Source organism: Diuraphis noxia, unplaced genomic scaffold (assembly GCF_037042655.1).
Source record: "Diuraphis noxia isolate RWA-SAM2 unplaced genomic scaffold, SU_Dnox_SAM2 contig0003, whole genome shotgun sequence".
Lineage (NCBI taxonomy): Eukaryota > Metazoa > Arthropoda > Insecta > Hemiptera > Aphididae > Diuraphis > Diuraphis noxia.
In genome coordinates this window covers 12151504-12174616 of record NW_028301713.1, presented here as the reverse complement: position 1 = coordinate 12174616, position 23113 = coordinate 12151504, and the positions used below count along the sequence as shown (strand labels likewise).

The 23113-nt window shown below is 26.9% G+C and overlaps 3 protein-coding genes across 10 annotated transcripts in view; 1 reads left to right on the top strand and 2 right to left on the bottom strand.

The window, feature by feature from the left end:
- Nucleotides 1-23113, bottom strand: part of Uxt (Uxt prefoldin-like subunit) — an 86756-nt gene that overhangs the window by 61719 nt on the left and 1924 nt on the right. For 4 of the 7 annotated variants that reach the window (XM_089224861.1, XM_089224860.1, XM_089224862.1 and 1 more), the window contains exon 1: nucleotides 8129-8377. The gene's annotated coding sequence lies outside the window, so the exon portion shown is untranslated. Of the gene's footprint in view, nucleotides 1-8128; nucleotides 8378-22632; nucleotides 22751-23113 lie in introns of those variants that run through there. The other 3 variants (XM_089224863.1, XM_089224859.1, XM_015508563.2) reach the window with 2 other exon arrangements.
- On the top strand, nucleotides 912-4875 carry LOC107161936 (KICSTOR complex protein kaptin-like). Of its 2 annotated transcripts, none has more exons than XM_015508561.2 (9): nucleotides 912-1310; nucleotides 1376-1458; nucleotides 2134-2301; nucleotides 2954-3117; nucleotides 3181-3350; nucleotides 3818-3914; nucleotides 3994-4129; nucleotides 4210-4365; nucleotides 4754-4875. In XM_015508561.2, exons 1-9 carry the CDS (start codon nucleotides 1109-1111, stop codon nucleotides 4802-4804), a joined length of 1227 nt encoding a protein of 408 aa, XP_015364047.1. In that variant the 5' UTR covers nucleotides 912-1108; the 3' UTR covers nucleotides 4805-4875. The 2 variants fall into 2 exon arrangements, with proteins under 2 accessions (XP_015364047.1, XP_015364046.1); XM_015508560.2 differs by having other exon boundaries at nucleotides 913-1310; nucleotides 3815-3914.
- LOC107161937 (polyprenal reductase) lies at nucleotides 6602-8113 on the bottom strand. Its single transcript, XM_015508562.2, has one exon. It carries the CDS (start codon nucleotides 7948-7950, stop codon nucleotides 7030-7032), a length of 921 nt encoding a protein of 306 aa, XP_015364048.1. The 5' UTR covers nucleotides 7951-8113; the 3' UTR covers nucleotides 6602-7029.

The window sequence follows — 23113 nt, the reverse complement described above, 5'->3', positions numbered from 1 at the left end:
AATCCCGTTGGTAGACAAGAATATGAAAAAAAAAAAATTGAGGTGGTTGGAACAGCTAGCAATTACTAAGTTACAGTTGTACAACTAGATGGCTCGTACTAAGTCTGCCGCGTAGAAAGAGTTTTGCAATTATAATATGTACCGCTGATTGGTGAAAGATTATTTATTACATAAGCATGAAAAAGTGTCCAACAGCATTAAAGAATTTCACCGAGTGTCTGAATTTCGAGTTATGGATTTTTTTGACACGCGAAGAATATAGTACCTATTGAATTTGTGCGCGGTATATTTTTAGGCTAATAATTATTCGGAAAACTAAATATTATAGTAAGTTTTTTTGATTTTCTAATTCCCCGCTCACTGCGCCCACTCGAAGCATCCATGATCTGCACACGGCATCCAAAAAATCTGGGGCCAAACATTCACTCACTGGAAGCAATTAAGACGATTAATTACCGGATGCCCATGGCATGTCTCTAATCTACACTAACGCATAATGTCTCACACATGCCCATCAGACCCAAAAAGAGCACTTAAGAGTTTGATTTAAAAAAGAAAAAAACTCAAGTAGCTCTAAGTTCCTTTTCAGGATTCAAGCTATCTCAACACAAAATTTCACAAAAGTCGGTTGTTTAACTGTGTTTAGACGTGAAAATTTAACGGGCAGACAGAAATAATGCTATGATATTATAACCCATATGGACTACGGACAAATAGCAATAATATTTAGCGATTTACATAATAACTGCGCACTCTGTACAATTCGTTCGGTACTACTACAGAACATCGCCGACCGTTTTATTTTGTGGCGTGTAGATCTCGCTGTCGTATGATCTACCGTGATGATAACCAACAACTGATGGCATTGATAAAGGAGGTGTTAATTTACTCTTTGTAACTATCACATCTTATCACTAATAAATTAACAAAATTGTTGTTTACACCCGTTCGGCTCATCAGGGCATTAGGACAAGCCACAAATGCACGATCCCGAGACGCAACGAGAGCCGTTAGACCTGTTTCGTTGTATACGTGTCGCTTGGAAATTAACTACTTTTAAAACGAGTACAAACGATTTGTGAACGTTTCGAGGAGTAAAGAAAAAAAAATGGACGGATTAGTACAGTCGGTAGTGTACGAAACGTCGTCTCCAGCAAATATTTATTCAGCAACGGTAATGCGCAAAGTCGACGGTGACCAAAAGATTGTTATGATCGCTTCAAAAAAAGATATAATCACTCTGGAGTCGAAGATAATAGACGATAAGGTCAAAACTTCTATTGTGGAACTCAATTTTTCAAATATTCCAAGTGAGTCTCAGTACTGTTATGCTTACAGAAATTGTCAATATACGATCATTTGAATTATTTTGAAGGCAACGCAGAAATAATTTCTATACATTGCATAAACAGATGTAAGGAGTTTGATGATTTCGTTTTCGGAATAACATATGCGTTGGTATGTACAATAGCATCATATTATTATATTTAATTTAGAAGTACGTACGCAATGACATAGAATATCTTAATCAAACATATTTACCTATTATTGTTATTCAGGTTAAAATTTAAGTTTCTTATAAAATATACCTACCTAACCTAACCCTTTTATATATATATATATATATATATATATATATATATATATTATATATTTAAACCACAACCTTGCTTATAAACTAAAACTAAGTTCATAACTGTATCCATAGAAACAATTTTTTTCGCAGAATATTGGATTTTAATATTTCTTTAGTTTCATCATTTTTATATTTAATTGCCTTGGTCTATCTTACAAAACACAATGTTAGTTATTTTCTGAACATTTTTTTTTTTTAAATTATTTATAATTTAGAAAGAAAATTGTACTACCTACCTTTTACCTCCATGTTACACAAAAAACATATATTTTAGATTCATAGAAACTAATTTGTTTTATTTATTTAAGACAAACAAATAATATAAGTATTGGAAAGCATATTTTGCAATACTGTAATGAATAAAATAGTTGGTTTAGTGCTTAAGAAATAATGACCTAAATAATAATTATATAGGTACTACATTTTTATTATTATATTATTGTTATAAATTATAATTCACAACATTTTAATACCAATAAATATTTATTCTGTTTTAGATTACAGAAAATGAAGATCCGTTAAAGGCTGAAACATATTTAAACATCTACTCAGGATTTCCTGGTTCATCATTAGAAGCTATAATGGAAAATTGTATAACACTTAAATTGGGTTTTGTTCCATATCAATTGAACCATTCCATTTATATCTCGGAATCGCAAAAAAATGTAAAATACTATTAATTTTATGTTTTATTCTCAGATTTGTAGTTGTCGCAATATTGAATTAAAATATTTAGTTACTTTAAATGAATACTTATAGACTTCTAATGATGCATTGGTAAATAAATTACAATATGCATTTTAAAAAATTTCCACTCAAAGAATATTATTTACAAAGTCATTCAATTTAATATTATCAATATATATACCTTATATATTCCAATTGAATTGAAATTAAAATTGATATGGCACTAATATATGCAGCACTCAATGATCACTAAACTTGTTAAAATTTAAAAATAAAATAAGTATGGAAACCTTTAACATTAAAATTAAAAATTTATGCGAGATTTAGTGAGTAATGATAACAAATTTTTATCTCAAGTCTATACATATAATAATAGTTTTATTTCAAGTATAAGCAAAAAAAAAAAAAATAATAATAATCATAATACACTAATAACTTTCTAATACATTACTGTGAACTCCAGTTTTCAACATTGTTTGAAAATAAATTATATTTAAATAAAAAATATTTTGTTTCAACTTCTGTCAATTGACATTTTATTTTTATATAAAACAAAAATATATATTATGTTATGAGCTTAATCAAATTCTCTAAAGTAAGATATATTATATCCTTATATATTTAATTTAGGGCATGTGGTTGTTATCAGGAAGTGATAGAAAAATACACGCTTATAAAATTGAAGAGCAGGAAATTCTAGGACAAAATATTGAAGAATATTTTATCGAATTTGAAGATACAAAAGACTCCATTGTTTTGTGTTTTGGCACAAAATCATTTAGTAACTACAAAAAGTAAATCATTATTTTTTAAATTTTATTTCAAATTAAAAATATTTCACTGTTTTAATATTTTAGAAGAATGTCATATTACGGATGTGAAACAGGGTATTTAATGTTTGCAATAGTAGATTCAGAAAAAAATCAGATACTACATCGTTTTTTAGAACGTTACGAGTCACCAATAACAGTCATGCAATTGTTTAACATAAATAAAAAAACAGTTGACTTAGACAATATTCTCTCAGGTGTTTAATAATAAAACCTTACACTAGAATTTTGATAGTCCAGAGTTCCAGACCGTTATATAATCCAAGTTACATCCATAAAATATAATAATCCTTTAATATTTAATTGTACCTTGTTCAAATTCTCAGAATACAACTAACTTTTAAACCAAATTTAAGTTTTGGAATTCTCCCCACCATTCTCGAGCTTGTACTACACTATAGTTCAAACTTGTTTTAAAAAGAAAGTTGAAGGCATTACTAAAAAAATCCGATTTCAATATAATTAACATTTAGTTCCTTTTTTTTCAAATTGATAAATAAAGATAATAAAACAAAATACCTTGGTTATAAAGTACCATAGAAAACCTTCTGAAAATGCTAGGCAATAATGTCTGATTATTTCTGGACTATCAAGATCCTTCTATTTTCTAAAAATACTATTGACTTTTCACTTATTAGTATTGTTTATGTATAATTAATAGCAGTTAAAGATGATTTCATACCAGATTATGACACTCTCGATGAAAAAGAACAAATCTGTTTACTAGTAGGGAGTGCAGTTGATAATGCTGTTGTATATATGCAAGTACTGGTAACTTAGTTTTATAAAATAATAACTGTTAAAAAAAAATATATTATGAGTATATTATTTTTGTTTAAGGAATGTGTTGAATAACGATTTAAGAAATGCAATTACATTGACCGATAGCAATAGACATCAAGCTATTGCGTGTGCCTTAATCACAGATGTAAATTTTGATTCTAAGAACGAAATACTACTTGGGACTTATGGAAATGTAATTGATATCAAACATACATTGACATATCAAATATTAAAACTGCTTATAATGAAATTATAAAATACTATTTGTTTTAGTATATTTTAAATTATGTCTACGAAAATAACAATTGGGTGGAGCAACAACAATTTGACATGAGAGACTCGGTGTATACAATTTGTTATTTAGATATAGTTGGGGAAGGAGTGAATGATGTAGTTGTAATGAGTGAGAGAGGAATTCATATTTTAAAAGTAAGTAATCAATAGTTATCATAATATATTGTATTATTTCTCAAAATAATGAATTCAAACAAATAAAAATATTTTGATATGTATAAATATTAATTTCAATGCCAAAAATTGAGAGAAAAAATGTATTTTATGAAGTTTAGTAGGTAATTTACACCTAGAAAACAAACTATACTACAGGTACTTCTTCCAGTATGTGAAAATACAAGGTAGCACCAAAAACCTGTTAGAGTTTCCTCCTTAACATACAGGAGACTTGTTTTCTTAGATTTAATGAACTTCAGTTGTCTATACTTTTAAGTGTTCATCTGTAAATTATTATTAATTGTGAAATATAAATTGAAAGCTATCATTCATTACTTATCAAATAATATTTTTTTTTCTGTTGCAGCATGAACCTAAGTATATAGTTGAAGTACTAAAAAATCGTTTAAAACTATAGAAAACAGAAGATTGCTGAATTTACTTATTTAAATTGTGAGCTTAAGATAAATAAATGTTAATGTTCATTAATATGTGACTATTTCATTTGTTTAATACACTTTCAATAAAATCAAGATGAGCTTAAAATTAATTTACAGTTAAATTAAATACCTATTCTATTTGTGAATTAAAAATGCTTTAGAAGTCGTCACTTCTTCATGGTATTTATTTTTTAAATAATATTGGATATTTTCAAGTTACCTATAAATTCAAACCATCAATTAATAATGCAAAATAAAAGGTATTATAGAATATAAATATTCTCTATTTTATTAATTTTGAGTATAAAAAAAAAAATTAAGCTAAATGGTAAGTATGGCTGAGAGATTCTAGAATTAAAAATTAATTACTGACCATATTATAAACATAAAATAACATTCTTTTATTTATAACTTTAGTAGCCTTTAAATATTTTATAAAAGGTATTATAAACAGTTGAATATCTTGTATTAATATGTGTGGGAAATTATATGAAAACACCATAGTTCTATTCTAAACAAATGTTTTTAAAATTTAAAATAAACCATAAGTATATATCTTTAAACATAATTTTTTTTTAGAGGGCACCTATTAACATTTAAATTGCATTCAATATAAATAGCGTTAAGGAGGATATCCAATTGCTAGTTCTTGGATGAGCTGTCACTTTTGTATCTAAGCTTTACGGTATGCCATATTGCCATGCTTTATGCCAAGGGTGGCGGACTTTTTTTAGATCTAGTGCCAAATTTTTGCAATAAAGGGTTTGAAAATTTTTCACGTGCCCAAAGTTTGTAAACACTAAAAAGGACATAATAAATATAGTAACATAATCATTATTACATATAGAAAAATTATAACTTAAAAATATTTATAATTTATTCCTTTGAATATTTTACAAGCAAATTTTTAAGAATAGCATAATTTTTAGCGTGCCTTTGAAATTTGACAAACTGCCACTTTTGGCACGCGTGCCGTGGGTTTACCACCCCTGCTTTATGCTATATAATTCAGTTATAAAACCATAAAATTCATAACTTATAAACCATAATCGATCAAAATAAATTAACTGTACTATTTGATTTGTTTTTTTTTTTTAGATTACATTTTAAAATAATAAAAAAATTGTTCACCCAACATTGTAAAGTAAATTACTTTAATAGCAATATCATGATATGTACCAAAGTAAATTAGGCTAATGGTTATTCTTCACTCATGTCTTTTCAAAATCATTTTTTGTACACAATTATTTATGTTGAATTAAAATTTAACATATACATTAAAGTGACTTACTCAATGAAGAGGTATACTAGTACTAGAGTTACTGTACCAATAATATATAAAATACTTTTTTTGAGCATCAAATTAATTGGTACCTATTTTAGTGAACTACCTATTAAATTAATATTTTTTTAAACCAGGCATAAAACGTCTAAACTAATAAGTTAAAGTAGTAAATAAATGTATGTACATAATATAACTAGTTACAACACAATATATACCTAAACAATAAATATATTATGTCAATATGAGTACTTCCACATTATATATAATCATGTTAAGTATTTTTGAATTAATAAAATATAATATACCAAAACCTCTTTGCATATCATAGGATCAATCACCTTTAGAGATAGCATCAGGCATATTTGTTTTGATGAGAAAGTGAGTGTTTAATATTAACGTAAATTCAATACAAACATATTATATAATAACTTTTTTTTTTCCAAAGAATTTTATTTTTAAGTAAAAAAACATATACATAATAATTTATAACTAATAATAGGTACTACAATAAAGCTGGATTTAAAAATAAAAATAATATATTTTGAGCAATAATAATGTACCCTAATGGTATTTAAATAACAACCATTTAAAAATCAAATTAAATTGAACAAATTACAAATTTAAGTGATAACGATAGATAACAAATGTAATAACAGTACAATTAGTAGCACCATAAAACAAATTCCTAATGAAGATAAAAAAAAGAATAATTTTGACAATTTTTATTTAACATTTTGTCATTGTAAAAATGATTTTCTTGTTATATAAATATTATAAATGGATGAATTATAACAAATTATAACTAATATTAATAATTCAATTCAGGAATGACAATAGTTTGAATTCCTAAATCTCTTGGATATTTCACTTGAAACAAGTAGTAGTAATAGTAGTGGTAAAATAGTTCTACCGTTCCAATTATAATATGTATGGAATAAAAGCATATCTTTCTTTAGGGTACATTTTGAATTTTGATTGATACCACCAATGATTAAGCATTGCAGATTCACATTGATTACTCAACACCCAAAAAAATATGTATGGCCAAATCTGACTTCCCCAGAGCATGATGTATATGGCCATATACATAAGCATTTCACAAAACAAATGAGGACAAGATATTTTATCAAATAAACCACCAGTTGGAATTTTGTGTTCATATGTTATAACTTTTCCTTCTTTATTTGTCCTCAAATTGACCAAATTTACATTTGCCAAATACTGTTGTTGGAAAGCCCACAGAAAGATAATAAATCCAATGATCAGTCTAATATTTATATCATTAATTAAGAAGTATGACTGATGATCAACAGAAAGTGTGGTGAAAGGTGATGGCGCTTCAGCTAATATGGCGGCTATACAACCAAAGTAGTGTATATAACCAATAGCGTAATGAGAGATGTTAATTTTTGAATTTGAAAAAATACTTAGGTAATGAGTTTCATAAAAACGCTTCCAACACTGGATTAGCATACAAAACATGACAACAGTAGTAGTAGTTGCATTGTATGACGTGCGTCGATTCTTTAATGCTACCATGTTCAGAAAATGTGTTATGAATTCAGGAATAGGCACTTTGAATACAAAAGCTAGTATAACTAACACAAATCCAAGTGTCGACCACACAGCAGCAAATACGTAAAAGTGTTTGAACCAATGTTTCGGTACTTCCAAGTAGTTGACCAAGAAATGTTTCTTTTCACTTGAAAATTTACCATACCTGAATGTTTGCACTATAGACACCGGTAATTTAGATTCAATTAAATTAATTAGAACACTTAAAATGACGATTGAAAATGCCATAAAGGCAAAAATAATCTTTAGAAAAGAAACGTCCATATTGATTGATCAAAACATGTATTCTGAACCAAATAGGTTAGAATTCAGGAGCGAGGAGAGAAAAGAGAAACTTTCCATAATTACGTTTACAGTTAGCTGATGACTGATATTTTTATTTACGATTTACAGTTATTTTTTAAAAATGTTTAGAAGTGGGAAAATTTGATAAAATGATCACCTGTTTTCTGCCATTCACCAATACTGTGCACGTGTCCCTCGTTCATCCAATTCTTTTTTCACTAATTTAAAGCACAAGTACGGAATACAGTTAAAATCTACTTTAACACAATGAAATATGAATTGCACTAGATTAATGAAATAAAAAGTTTGCTTTCAAAATGAATATAAAATTATTAAACATTTTAGAGTACAGATTAATAATGAGTTAATGACGACCACTGACCAGAATCCACAGAAAATAAACTGATAAGCTGTCTTGTTATTGTATGCTGTAAAGTAGTTTGATAACACGTAATGATTTGTTTTTGTATCAGTTATTTAGAAATTTAAAATAAATATTTATTCTGCGTTAATCGTAATAGCACAAAATTATAATAATATAGTGGAATACCTAAATTAAAATAGATTTCATCTATTCCGAGAATTAATTATGAACATTATTCCATGGGACGAAATACGATAATAATAAAATATGATTAATATATTGTGATAATATTGATAATAGACAGTGTAATAGAAAGACTTGACAAAAAAATTATACTAATTAAACGTATGACAAAAATTGTTGATATTATATGATCAGTTAATTCTTTTAAATATAATTCATAGACACTTGCGCTACATTTTTAGAATACATTTTTTATTTTTTAATACTGAAAATAAAAAACTTAAAATTGATAAAATTTTTTTTCGAAATATTCAATATAGCCAATTTGTAAATCTGATTTTTAGAAAAATATATATGGCAAAAACACTTATTTAAATCAAATGGCTGATTTTTTAAAATTTTTTTTAAATATCAACATTTTCGTTAAGTAAATTATAGTAAATTATAGAAATTTATAGTATATACATGACATATTATTAAAATAAATGCAATAAAAAAAATAATTATATTTTAACACGCACCTATTTAAAAAATTTTTTATAAAATATTTTTAAAAAACTTTATATTATTTGAAATTAAAATGTTTCTAACATAAACTAGATCGTAATTTACTTAACGAAAATATTGATATTTAAAAAAAATGTAAAATATCAGCCATTTAATAGGTTAGGTTAGGTTAAATAAGTGTTTTTACCATATACATTTTTCTAAAAATCAGATTTACAAATTGGATATATTGAATATTTCGAAAAATTTTTTTATCAATTTTTAAGTTTTTTATTTTCAGTATTAAAAAATAAAAAATGTAGCGCAAGTGTCTATGGATTATATTTAAAAGAAATTTTTAAAAAATATTGATTAGAACAAAAGTTATTCATTTGTCAGAATGTCAGATCTCTTTGGGACACCCTGTATATGAATAATTATACTGTAATTATAATTATACCAAATTTCTTTGAAATCGGCCCACCAATTGGAATTGGAATACCTTTATGCATACATCCAGACATCCATTTTTATAAATATAGCTATCTCGCTAGATAGATAGATAGATAGATAGATAGATAGATAGATATACTTTGAGCCATAAAATAGGTAGGACTTTTAACGGGCTACAGCAAGGGCTCAGCTAGTTATTATTATAAATATTGTGAACGCGGTAAATTTTTAAAACCTCTAAGACTTTATAAATATCTATAATAATTTACCTAAAAAGTAAAAAGTATAAATCTGTGGCAAAGCCAAAGAAAAGCTTGAAAATTTAATACAAGGCTCTTAACATATTTCTACAATAGCAGCTGAAAAATAAAATAAATTCAGTCACAATTTTTTTTTTTATAAGCATTCAAAGTTTGAATTTTGACAAAATACGTAAAAATCACAAAAATGCACAAATTGTTTTAAGCAAGAAATTCATAAAAAATGTTCGTTTTTAAATCTAAGATTTAAACATTTAATACAAGGTTTCAATCTTTATCACAAATAAAAAGTCCATCGGAGATTCAAATTAAATTTTTATGAGCATTTGAAATTTAAATTTTTTACAACATTGAATTTTCACTGGATTTCACATTTAGCGATTTTCTTATTTTGGTATAACTCTAAAACAAATTACTGCAGATACTTGAAATTTTCACTGAATGTTCATATAGGCATTTTCTATATTTGATACAATTTTAAAAATATTTAGATTTATTTTAAGCTGTTACTGACATTTTAATTTTTTAGTTTTTTTTTTCTATAAATATCGATAATTATTTATTTGTTGGGTAGAAAAGCTTGAAAATGTAATACAAGGCTTCTAACACATTGTAACAATAGCAGTTTTGAATTCGTCTTAGATAATACGTACATTTATGGATAGATCCCAATTTTTTTGTGCATATATAATTTTAAGCACATATTTATAAGGCGAGTGTTTTGTTGGGATGAGTGCATATATACGTCCTACATGAGTGAACTGTCGTGAATATGTAGGCGCATCCACAGTACATACCATAGGCGTAATCTGGGGGGGGCAAGAGGGGGTAACTGCCCCTCCAGATATTTTATTGAGGGGGCAATAGTATCGTTTTGCCCCCCTTTAAAAGTTATAACTTATAATTCAATTTCTATTTTATCATAGCAAAATTAAACAGCATAATGGTTTGTTTAGTAATTAATAATAATAGATTTATCTTTTCGAATTTTTGAGTGCCTTTTGAGATTATTATTTATTAATAGTATCATTATAAACCGATCGCCTTCATATCGTAATACGAGGAATTGCAGATAGATGACAGTGATGGCATGGCGGGTTATTAGTTATTACCACAATAGCACAATGCGAACTAAGATTAGTTTTATATATGCATTTTTAGTTTAACTACTGCTTGCCCCCCCCCCCCCACAGGATTGACTCCAAGTTACGCCACTGGTACATACTATCAAGTTCTAATCAAAAAATTTGATTTAAACATGGAAGTATGATTGGACGTAAATTGTAGAAGTAATAATTAATAAGAATTAAAGATTTATCTTTTTGTATTGTTTCCGATTTACAAAAGTCCTGTTGATTATTATGTATTATTAAAAACCGATTATCCTATTGGTAACTGCTGAACATAAATTTTTTTACGTCTTACACTTGTAAGAATAACTGAATACTTGGACAAGTGAAACGTTCTCATTAAAGCAAAACAACTTTTGTAAAATAATTTTATAAATGGGGTATTATCTAAATTATGTCCCCATCCAACGCACTAAAATGATAGTTATTATGCTTTTTTGGCACCAAATCATGTGGCATCATAATAATTTTTTTTTATATAGGACCAAAAACAAACGATCCTCGAACCCAGAAATTGAATTATTACGATTTTGACTATTTTTTAAGTGAAAGGAACTAAAAAAAAATTTACACAATTTTTTCTACGATAAAATATTATTATTTATTATTTCAACATAACATTTTGCTGTGTGATAGGTAATCTTTACATCACAGTGTCTGTATTTTTTTTATGTGATAAAGATCAAATGTCCAGAAGAAAATTTAACCATCCAAAATATCTCAAATTACATACGTATTGTGAATTATTATATTATTATTGAAAAGTTATAATATGAACTGTAATATCTTATATAGACTTAAACAATGTACAATCTGATTCGTATAATTTTTATTATTATATAATATACTTTTTTTATATATAAATCCGTCGGCAACTATGGTCATATTGCGTATGTTTGTTTAGAAACATGTGAGCATGTGGGGGTAAGGATTCGTCACTAAGAACCCAGGTGGTCACCCATCCGGAAGCTAGTGACGCCAGGCGATGTTTGACCATGGCAAACCACCGCGCCACACCAGACCCCAAAATAAATTTTTGTGTATTACAAATATAAATGTTATTTTTTGGTATTCTTTAATTCTTACACTAGTATAATACGACTAGTGTGTGCAATGTGCATATATACCAGGTCAGAGTCAATTGTTTTTCAATGGATCAACCGCATGACCTGATTTTACAGTTTGGCTTAAAATACATGTAAATAGGACGAGGATTCGTCACTAAGAACTCAGGTGGTCGCCCATCCGGGAGCTAGCGACGCCGGCCGATGCTTTGACCTCAGAACAAGTAATAAGTGACTTCGGCCAACCACCTTACCACACCTGCAGGTCCAAAATTTACTTTTTAAACATATAGAAACCATCATAACCTTATTTATATTATACAACGAGATAATTAGTTCTTGTACGTTTATTTTTCATCAAGTTCAAGAATGTTTTTTTTGTTTATTTAGATAATAATAACAACACGAATGTCACTTAAAATATTGAATAGGTAATAAATACATACGTGAAAAACTATAATTTTTTTAATAAATGTCTAAAATCTTAAATTTAAAAAGTCAATTAGACTAGTCAAAAAAGTAAACGATTAAAAGTAGTATAGATTCCAGCACTCGACTAAAATAATACGTTAAAAATGATTGTATTTCTAGAAAAAATTACCTATCGCCAGATCTTATTTCTTTCCAGTATTAGAGATTTGGATTAATTTTAAAAAACTATTAATAGAAGTTGCTTTCAACTTCGTGACGAAATTCTTATAATTCTTAATGACCTTCAAAAGTTGTTTTTCTTTTATAAATTACTATTACGGATTTTTATTTTACAACATTTTATATGTATATTATTTGACTGATTTTAGAAGTAGATATTTTTTTATTTTTTCTTACTAAATGAAATATACCCTCGGCGACATAGGCCTAGAAGTAGATATTGTAGTGTTGGTAATTGGTAGACGGTAGTATCCACTAATTTTAATAATATAATATTAGATTCATTGTACAGTAAAACATATTAAACACAAATATATGAGGGGAGCTGGAGAAATGTTCCCCAGCCCCCTTATATATTTTTGAATTTACGGTTAAACCAGTATCGCACAAATTCTGAAATTAGTCACACAAATTCACACTAATGGCACACTCTAAAGTTTAGCAAAAAAAAAAATTCAAAAATCATACTTGGGGGGGGGGCTGGCGAAATGTACGTTTATAATTGTATGAAAGTTTTAAATCCTATAAGTATTATATATATAGTATTATTCTTTTATCATTGAACACTCATTATTTCAAAAATTATTAATGTTTTATAGAAAATATTATTTTACATAGTTTCAAGTTGTTATATAAAAAAAAATTCTTTAAAAATATTTTTTATCCTTATCATTTTTTAAGTGTATTACTTTTTTGAATGACAACATAGAGTTTTAATTTCATATTCTAAAGCAGAATATTTTTCTAAGTATTTTGATTCATAAAAATCAAATTTAGGACGAGTAGTTTATGAGTTATAAGTATTTAAAGTTTAGACAAGCGGAGTAGTGGACAAACATTTTGCTGGGTAAACTACTCGTCCTAAATTCAATTTTTATGAATCAAAATACTTAGAAAAATATTCTGTTTTGGAATATGAAATTAAAACTCTATGTTGTCATTCAAAAAAGTAAAAAAAAAGTAAGTATAAAAAATATTTAAAAATAAATTTTTTTAATAAAAACGTTGGTTTTTGAACAACTTGAAACTATGTAAAAAAATATTTTCAAAAACATTAGTAATTTTTGAAATAATGATTGTTCAATGATAAAAGAATCACCTGGTATATTATAACTAGGAAACAGATTTGAATGCAAATTGCATTTTTTTCTGAATGTCCGAAAACATTGGTTTCCAAGCAAAAAGTTAATTTCATTCATCAAAGAATTAAAAAATGTAACTTTTATTTTGCATTTTTTGAAATTGTTAGTGCATTTTGTGATTTTTAAGTCATTTTTTAAACATTTTTTCCACATTTATTCTAAAAAAAAATTAAAATACCTAAATATGTATTATCTTACGAAATTACAAAACTTGAATTGCAGTCAATTTAATAACAGTAGTATAATAAATTAAGTTATTAGACAGAACATCAAAATAAAATATGAACACTGCAAAATAATATAGTTTTCAATGTAAATATACAACCCAATATAATTTAAATTTTGTCACCCAATGGCCTATGTTACCGAGGATATATTTCGTGTAAAAAAAAAATAATTTATAAAAATTATAAAAATGTAAAAATTAATCAACAAGGTGACACCAATAAATTTCCTTCGACATCAAAATCCATTATTAGGTATTAAAAAAAACAATTAAGGGCCACCCAACGAAGGATTAATAATGACCTATACTTTAAGTCCAACAAAAGCTACCACATTAAACATAAAATCTTATTAAAATTGGTTGAGTAGTTTCATTAGAATTGGTATTTTTTTATTATATCATGTTATCTGACTTAAATGAAAATATAAACAGCATAATATTTATAAATACATCACTAGGTACCCAAAAAAATATATTATCTGCGTATTCAATAATAATAGTAATCTATATATATATATAAATAAAAAAACGGGTAAGTGGGTATCGCTCTGCTATACATTGGGGGTGGGGTGGACCTCTGACTAAGGTAGGTTAAATTTGAATGCAATGATAGGTATCATTGTATACGAAAAACGATTCTGAACGGAGACGGTTTATCTGTCTATGATATATTATAGATTATAAAAAATTTTCAAATCCTAGATTTAAAAAGAAAATTTTTTGTGAATTTCTAGCTTAAAATAATTTGAGAATTTTCGTGATTTTTACGTGTGTTGTCAAAATTTAAATTTAAATGCTTGTAAAAAAAAATGTGACTATGCATTTCTTTTATTTTTCAACTGCTATTGTAAAAATATTTTAGGAACTTTGTATTAAATTTTCAAATCTTAGATATAAAAGGAAAATTTTTTATGAATTTCTATCTAAGATAATTTGAACATTGCCGTAATTTTTACGTATTAAGTCAATATTTGAATTTCAAATGCTTATAAAAAAAAATTGTGCCTATGTATTCTTATAATTTTTTAATCGCTATAAGGATAACTTTTGAGGAACTTTTTTTTAAATTTTCAAGTATTTTGATAGGGTCAAAAAAATTTTATCGACACTTCAAAAAAAAATTTTCAGAAAAATTGAAAATTTCAGTTGTCTATAAATACCTCAAAAAAAGTCAAAATATTTTGAAAATTAAATCATGTAAATAAAATGACAATCTAAATAACTGGTAAAATTTTCAAGTATCTACGACTTATACTTTTTGAATAATAACAAATATTAAAAATCGTTTGAGGATAAATCGTTATTGTCAGTGGCGTACCCAGGATTTTCGAATGGGGGGGGCTAAATCTATATCGGTATTCGGTACCATAATAAACACAACGTTTATGCTTTGCTTATACTAGGTCATTGTTACTAAAGATAATACGTTGTATTCAATACCGTTTTTTAGAAATATTATGGTTTGTACTTTGTCTTTTTTAATATACAATGTATTCCAAAACATGGCCAATGGGAGGGGCTGAAGCCCCCTAAGCCCCCCCTGGGTACGCCACTGGTTATTGTTATGCTATTTCGTAAAAATTTAAAATTCAAACGCACTTAACATTTTTCCTATAATGATGCTTCGAGTTTTCTCTATAACTGCTTAAAGGAAAACTTAGTTTTGTATTTTTAATCCTTAGTTATAAACACAAAAAATTTTATGATTTTTAATCTTTAAAATTACTTGCAAATTTTTGCATTTTCGACAGATTTCGTAAAAAATTGAACTATAAACACTTATAAAAAAAATTGTGACTAACGATTTTTAATTTTTTTTAGCTACAATAAGAACAACTCATAAGGAACCTTGTATTAAATTTTCAAGTTTTTTTGGTCATTTAAAACTTTTTTACCGACACTTCAAAAAAAAATTATCAAAAAAATCGAAAATTTCAGTGGTCTATAAATAACTCAAAAAAAGTCGAACATTTTTAAAAACTAAACTGTATATAGATAACATTAACATAAACATTTGGTGAAAATTTCAAGTATTTACAGTGATTAGTTTTTGAATTACAATCATAGAATAATCGATTTGGTCGAAAACTGGTTTTGCGTAAAAATTCCCATTTTTCTGTCATTTTTTTTTGTTTTTCTCGATTTTTTTGAAAACTGTTGGAAAATGTTTACTTTTGACTTCTATAATGCACCAAAGATATTCACTTTTCCAACGGAAACCATCCTCAAATTTTGAAATTGAAGCATTATTTCGACTAGTTATGCTGTACACAGACACAAAAAAAAAAAACATACATCATTGTAAAATCAATACATTCATCATCACTGAACCGATTTCGCTTATTCTTTTTTTGTTTTGGTCATAATTGCCAGGAGAAGGTTCTTACGGATGAAAAAATTGAGAAAGTTATCGGGTTAGAGAAATATGATGAGGGTGTGATGAAATTAAAGTGTCGCCATCTGCCCAGTAAAAAATAAAATAAATAATATTAATATTTTTTGGTAGGCAAAGGTAACCATTTAAACAAACTAGTGCTCTCGAGAGCAGCTGGACTTATTTTTAGGATGGACATTTTTGTTTATTTATAAATGGTTGCTTTAGTGACGGTTATTATTAGTAGTTATTACTGTTCTTTGTTATTAGTGATGGTTATATATATTTATCTGTTAGTCTTATATACATTCTTAAACAGCTGGACCGATTGCGACAAAATTTGGTACAGAATTTTATTAGACATATGGGCGGAAGATATGCTAAGTTAGAAAGTGTTATGCCTAAATATCATTGAATTGAATATTTAAATTGTCAACATTATATTGAAAAAACGAAGAAAATTACATAATGATATACGAAATTGGATATCGTTGTAAGATTATAATATATTTTAACCACTATCTATTATTATGTATAAAAATATACTGCTAGCATCATCAAATAAAATGAATTTAACACACAATATGAACTATGGTCAATGGACCATAAAAGAGATAGGATTTTTAATGGGCTACGAAGTGCATGGGTTCAGCTAGTAAATTATAATTTTGTTTACTGAAAATATTTATTTAAATTTTGTTATTTTATAATGTGTATTAATAAAATAGAATATAGTTTATAAATAGTAAATAATTTATTACTTAATAATAATAATTTTGATAACATTACTGTGTTTAGAAGGAAATAATACCAACAATTTAAAAATATTCAAATTTCATAAGATTTTTATATTTTAACCAATTTTCAGCTGACACAAGTTGATTCATCAAAATGTCTTGAAAAATGTCGATAAATCCGAAAATGATTTTTAATATAGGCATTGACATTTTAAATAAATGAAGTTTTGTTGGGCATGTGCAAAATACATGAGTTAAAAGAATATTAAGATGATTAGTCTAGTTTAATGTCATGCAAATCGAATTGAAAATATTTACAGGGTAATGAGTGATAAAGTGTACCTTATTTTTTGGGACGTACGGTATATATATATAAACATATGAGAAATATATAAAAATTGAATTAAGTAATTTTTTAGTGCAATAAAAGAATATAATTTTTTTTTTAAAGCATATACAACTGCATATTATATTTGATGAATTTTAGTACATATAAGTCTTCGCTTTACATTCATTAATTTTTACTTTTACTTCCAATCATGCCTACTCTCAAACTTATTTTTTTAATCACAATAATTATAGTCCAGTTTTGTTAAGTACTTAAATAAAAGAATTCAAATACTTTATTTTAAATTTGAAGTCCTCAAATGAATATTTTTAAATAATAATTTTTAATAATATATTTTTTTACTAATCTAACGAAAACATGTAATTCTTTTGTTATCGAGTATTCCAATACTTTTCATAATTGGAATAGTATTTGCGTTTTTTTAATGTTTTTTTTATTTAAAAAAATTTAAAGAACAAGTTGAACATTTTTTTCAAAACAATAAAATTATAATAATTGTATGTTATTTATTTAAAGTTTTAAAATCGTTTTTGTTTTTTAGACAATTAAAATTATAATAAGTTTAATGAGATTTACAATCTGTAAATTAATATAAATAAAATATGTTATTTTAAAAGTTTAAATAAAATATCCATTTGATTGATGTGATATTTTAACAAAATATAATGTAATGACCAAATTCATACTTTTTACAAGACTTATAATAATGTAAACAATCAACAATCAAGAGTTTTTTGACTTGATAACACTTAAGAGGATGTCAGTGCATTTCTTTTTTTCTCTCTAATCCACGCACAACATAACAAATATTACGTTCACTATAATCATAATAATTTCTAAAATTAGAGTGAAATAACCTCTTTTAAAACTTTAAGGTACCTTTGATTATTATTATCTAGGTTAGCTTATTATACAGGCTAAATTTTGAAGCGAGTTATGAATATTTTAAATTACTCATAACTAACTTAATAATTAAAGTATGATAAAAAGCCTATTAAAATATACTCTAGATAATAATCTAATCATTCTATTCACTCTAATTTTGGAAATTATTAAGATTATTAAAATTATTGAGAACAAAAATTTGATATATTACGCTTAACTCGGGGAGAAAAAATTGCAATATCATCCTCTGACTGGCCTAACCAACCTTCTCTTTTTATTCTATCCCATAAGTCGAAGGTTGTAAACCTTAGCTAACCTGGTAGTTTCACTCAAAGGGTCAAGTGACCTTTGCAATTCAAGATCCTTTCCTACGTATTCGGAATTGTTAACATAACTATACTACCTAACTATTCCCCTTCCCACCCCTAACCTTATCATCTACCTCTACCACTACCTCACTCTACGTACGTGTCCCCAGCCCCCCCACATCGGATATTTCAAATTTTTTTTTGGCAAAAAATTAGCATGTAATTAGCATGTATTTGCATGCTAACTTTTGTAATTTGCACGCGCTTTAATTAGGCGTGGGATCAAAAAATAGGTGGGGGGGCTGTAGACACGTGTCTCCGACCCCCCCACCCATCAAAATCACTTATTTTCAAATTTTTTTCTAGGCCAATATTTAGCATGTAATTAGCATGTATTTGCACGCTTGGTCCCGAAACTCTACCGTCATTCGTTGGTTCGCAAAATCCGTTTTTCTAATTTGCACGTGTCCCCAGCCCCCCCACAACTCGAAATAACTGGAACTGCATAATCGTTTATACGCCAATATTTAGCATGTAATTAGCATGTATTTGCACGCTTGGTCCCGAAACTCTACCGTCATTCGTTGGTTCGCAAAATCCGTTTTTCTAATTTGCACGTGTCCCCAGCCCCCCCCACAACTCGAAATAACTGGAACTGCATAATCGTTTATACGCCAATATTTAGCATGTAATTAGCATGTATTTGCACGCTTGGTCCCGAAACTCTACCGTCATTCGTTGGTTCGCAAAATCCGTTTTTCTAATTTGCACGTGTCCCCAGCCCCCCCACAACTCGAAATAACTGGAACTGCATAATCGCTTATACGCCAATATTTAGCAATTCAGCTATTTTCTCGGATATCGATTTGTATAAATTTGTATAAATTCTTGAAAATTTAATAGAAGGCTCCTAATGGCTAATATATTGTTTCAAAGGCAGATGAAGAACATTAAAAATCCGTAGTTACAGTTTTTTTTTTTCTAAGCATTTAAAGTTTAAATTTTGACAAAATACGTAAAAATGACCAAAATTTGTAAATTATTTTGAGTTAGAAAATCATCAAAATTGTTCTATTTAAATCTAAGATTTTAAAATGTAATTCAAGATTTATCATACGTTTGTCGACTTTTATCAAAAAAAAAAAAAAATATCAATAAAAATTTCAATTTTTTGATTTTTTTTTTCTATGATTAATAAAATAAATTAATCAATAAAATTTTGTTTGTTGGGTAAAAACCGTGAAAATTTAATCCAAGGCTCCTAATATATTGTTACTATAGAAATTGATAAATATTGAAAATACATATGCACAATTTTGTTTTATGAGCATTTAAAGTTCACATTTTAAAAAATGTATCAAATTTAAAATTTAAAAATATTTCGTAGTTAGAAATTTATAAAATGTTCAAATTTTATAGCTAAGGATTGAAAATTTAGGTTCCAAGTAAATAGGTTAGGTGTATTAATAATTTTGAAGAAAATCGAAGCATTTATACTGCTCTAAGAAGTGGCAACAGACAAAAAAAAACACACACACACACACACATCATTATAAAATAAATCGCTCTGATCAGAATCTAAAACTTATTAGAATAAAAAAAAACTTCTGTTCCCCAAACTATAAATCTAATAAAAAAAGTCAGCGATATTAATCATTTTAATGAATTAATGTTATTTAAATATTAATTATTATAGTCTTATTAATTATTAATATACACAATTTGTAAAATTACTTTTAGTAATTTATTAATTTTATTAATAATCTAAATAACTTTTTGTTTGTTAATTGTATATTTTTATTCTTTGTTATAAGTCATAATTTATTTTTATTAAATTTAAATATAGTTACATTATTTTTATTAATATTGTTTGACATTACAAATTGTATAGGTAGTAGTTATTTTTGATGAAATGGCTAATGTGAATTTGTCCCCCACCCCTCAATTAACAAAGCTTTTTTTTGGTGAAATTAATATGTTCTAAAATCTGGTAAGATTAAATGAAAATAATTATTAAATACAATCAATACAAATGTCTAATAATAATAAAAATAAATAATGCCTAATCTGTTTCACTTAAATCGTTTATTGACATATACTTTATACATTTACAAAATTACTCAGGCAAGGTAATGACACATTTGCACAATCGCCACAATCTCACAATAGTCACATTTGAGAACAGCTTCACCGAGCACTCATTTGGCGGTCATCACGGCATAACTAACTTTACTAGCCACTCGCTATTTAAAAATCGCCAAAGGATGATACCTTTTATATATTAAGAAAAAAAGTAAGATTGAAATATTTGAAATAGGTACTCTTAGTGGCATTCAGAACCATTATCATCTGGTACAAAACGGTGGTGTTATAAGTTATAACTACTATCATTAAGTAATTTATTTCGTAATTTATTTTAAATATTCATCATAAATAATAAAAATATTTTCAGGCTTTTTTGCTAAACAAAGTGGTGATATTCAACTTTATTATAAAATTATACTTACGTTTTAGGCCATTATCAGAAGTAGTAATTACTCTATCCTTAAACAAAATAACTGCATCAATGACAGTAGCCGGTGGACATGCACACTTTCGTCCGGCCATTTTAAAACGCGTGTAAAAAACAATTTAAATAATTACGATAAGTGAAATAAATAACCGTCGATGGGCTTGCTAAGAGCTTGCACATCAGTGACCAAATGACAATATTATCAGTTAATCAGATACTCAGTTTAAGATTTTACATAAATAACAAATATTTATAGATACAATTAAAATATACCAACCTAAAAATAGATTTACAAAACCGCTAGCATTAAATATATATATACATATATATAAACATATATACATATATATAGACATATATACATATATATATATATATTTATACATATATATATATATATATATATATATATTTGTTTTCATTGAAAGGTTAGTAACTATTGTTAGTTTCATTGAAACTATAGTATACTAAATATAAGTATATTAAATGTGATCACAATAAAACCGATAACGCTAGAATATGTACAATGTAGATCGTAAGTCGTAAAAATGCAAAAAATATAAAAGTGATAATTTATAAATATTATCAAACAAAAATACATTTAAACATATTATGTAAATATAATAATTTACAAAAGAATTAGTATTCCACTTTAGGAATATGATATCATAGTCATCCAAATATACGTGCAAGCACTTTTGTAATTCCTAGTATTTCGAGTTGTGGGGGGGCTGGGGACACGTGCAAATTAGAAAAACGGATTTTGCGAACCAACGAATGACGGTAGAGTTTCGGGACCAAGCGTGCAAATACATGCTAATTACATGCTAAATATTGGCGTATAAACGATTATGCAGTTCCAGTTATTTCGAGTTGTGGGGGGGCTGGGGACACGTGCAAATTAGAAAAACGGATTTTGCGAACCAACGAATGACGGTAGAGTTTCGGGACCAAGCGTGCAAATACATGCTAATTACATGCTAAATATTGGCCTAGAAAAAAATTTGAAAATAAGTGATTTTGATGGGTGGGGGGGTCGGAGACACGTGTCTACAGCCCCCCCACCTATTTTTTGATCCCATGCCTAATTAAAGCGCGTGCAAATTACAAAAGTTAGCATGCAAATACATGCTAATTACATGCTAATTTTTTGCCAAAAAAAAATTTGAAATATCCGATGTGGGGGGGCTGGGGACACGTACGTCCTCACTCTCTCCTATCCTTCTCTACCCCCTCTCTCTCTCTCACCACTCTCACAACCCTAGTCACGATAGTACCTACAGGCTACAGATCATCGTACCTGATAATTGGTGAAAATATTTAAATATTATTGAGGGGAAAAAATTTTTTTTTTTTTAATATTACGTAATACTTGACCAAATTCCTAATTTTTATCATGATTTTATTGATAACCAAAATAGTGTTATACCAGTGATTACAAAATAATTAACTTAAAGATTGCAGGCAATTTATCCCCAGATCAATTATAAAATAACAATATAGAAAGAAACCTACTGAAAAATATAAAACTACTTACCTCATATCTGAATCAATATCTACTATAAAAGTTCATCTTCGAAACATTGTTAACACATTTCACACACGCCACACAGCTGAATATGATATTTAATTGGCAAATTTTCACTGACGAATCTCTGAAATTTCAATAAAATGTTTAACAATATTTTATGACCTCTTTTATTTTTAACCATTACAGTCTACAGATAATATATAGTTTAATGTTTAATTTTTATCTATCTACCTACCTATAGTTATTATGTGTTAATTTATGTTTTAAATATTTCATTCAAGAACTTATTAATTTTATATGAATATAAATATAAAACATTTACAAACGATAAGTTACCTAACTATTGGCTACTAGAACTCTGATACCGGTCCATTTTTACTTTAATAATTTTTTATACAAAGCTTAATTATTATTATTGCTTATTATAGTTTGTTTATTAATTTTATTTCAATAATTTAAAAATATTATTCCCATTTATTATTTATTA

Bases quoted from the DNA above. Each gene is read 5' to 3' on its own strand.
- LOC107161936 (XM_015508560.2), top strand. From the start codon at position 1,109: ATGGACGGATTAGTACAGTCGGTAGTGTACGAAACGTCGTCTCCAGCA. The intron at 3,118-3,180 runs GTAAATCATTAT...TTAATATTTTAG, and splicing joins TCATTTAGTAACTACAAAAA to AAGAATGTCATATTACGGAT. The intron at 4,130-4,209 runs GTAATTGATATC...TATTTGTTTTAG, and splicing joins TACTTGGGACTTATGGAAAT to TATATTTTAAATTATGTCTA.
- LOC107161937 (XM_015508562.2), bottom strand. From the start codon at position 7,950: ATGGACGTTTCTTTTCTAAAGATTATTTTTGCCTTTATGGCATTTTCA.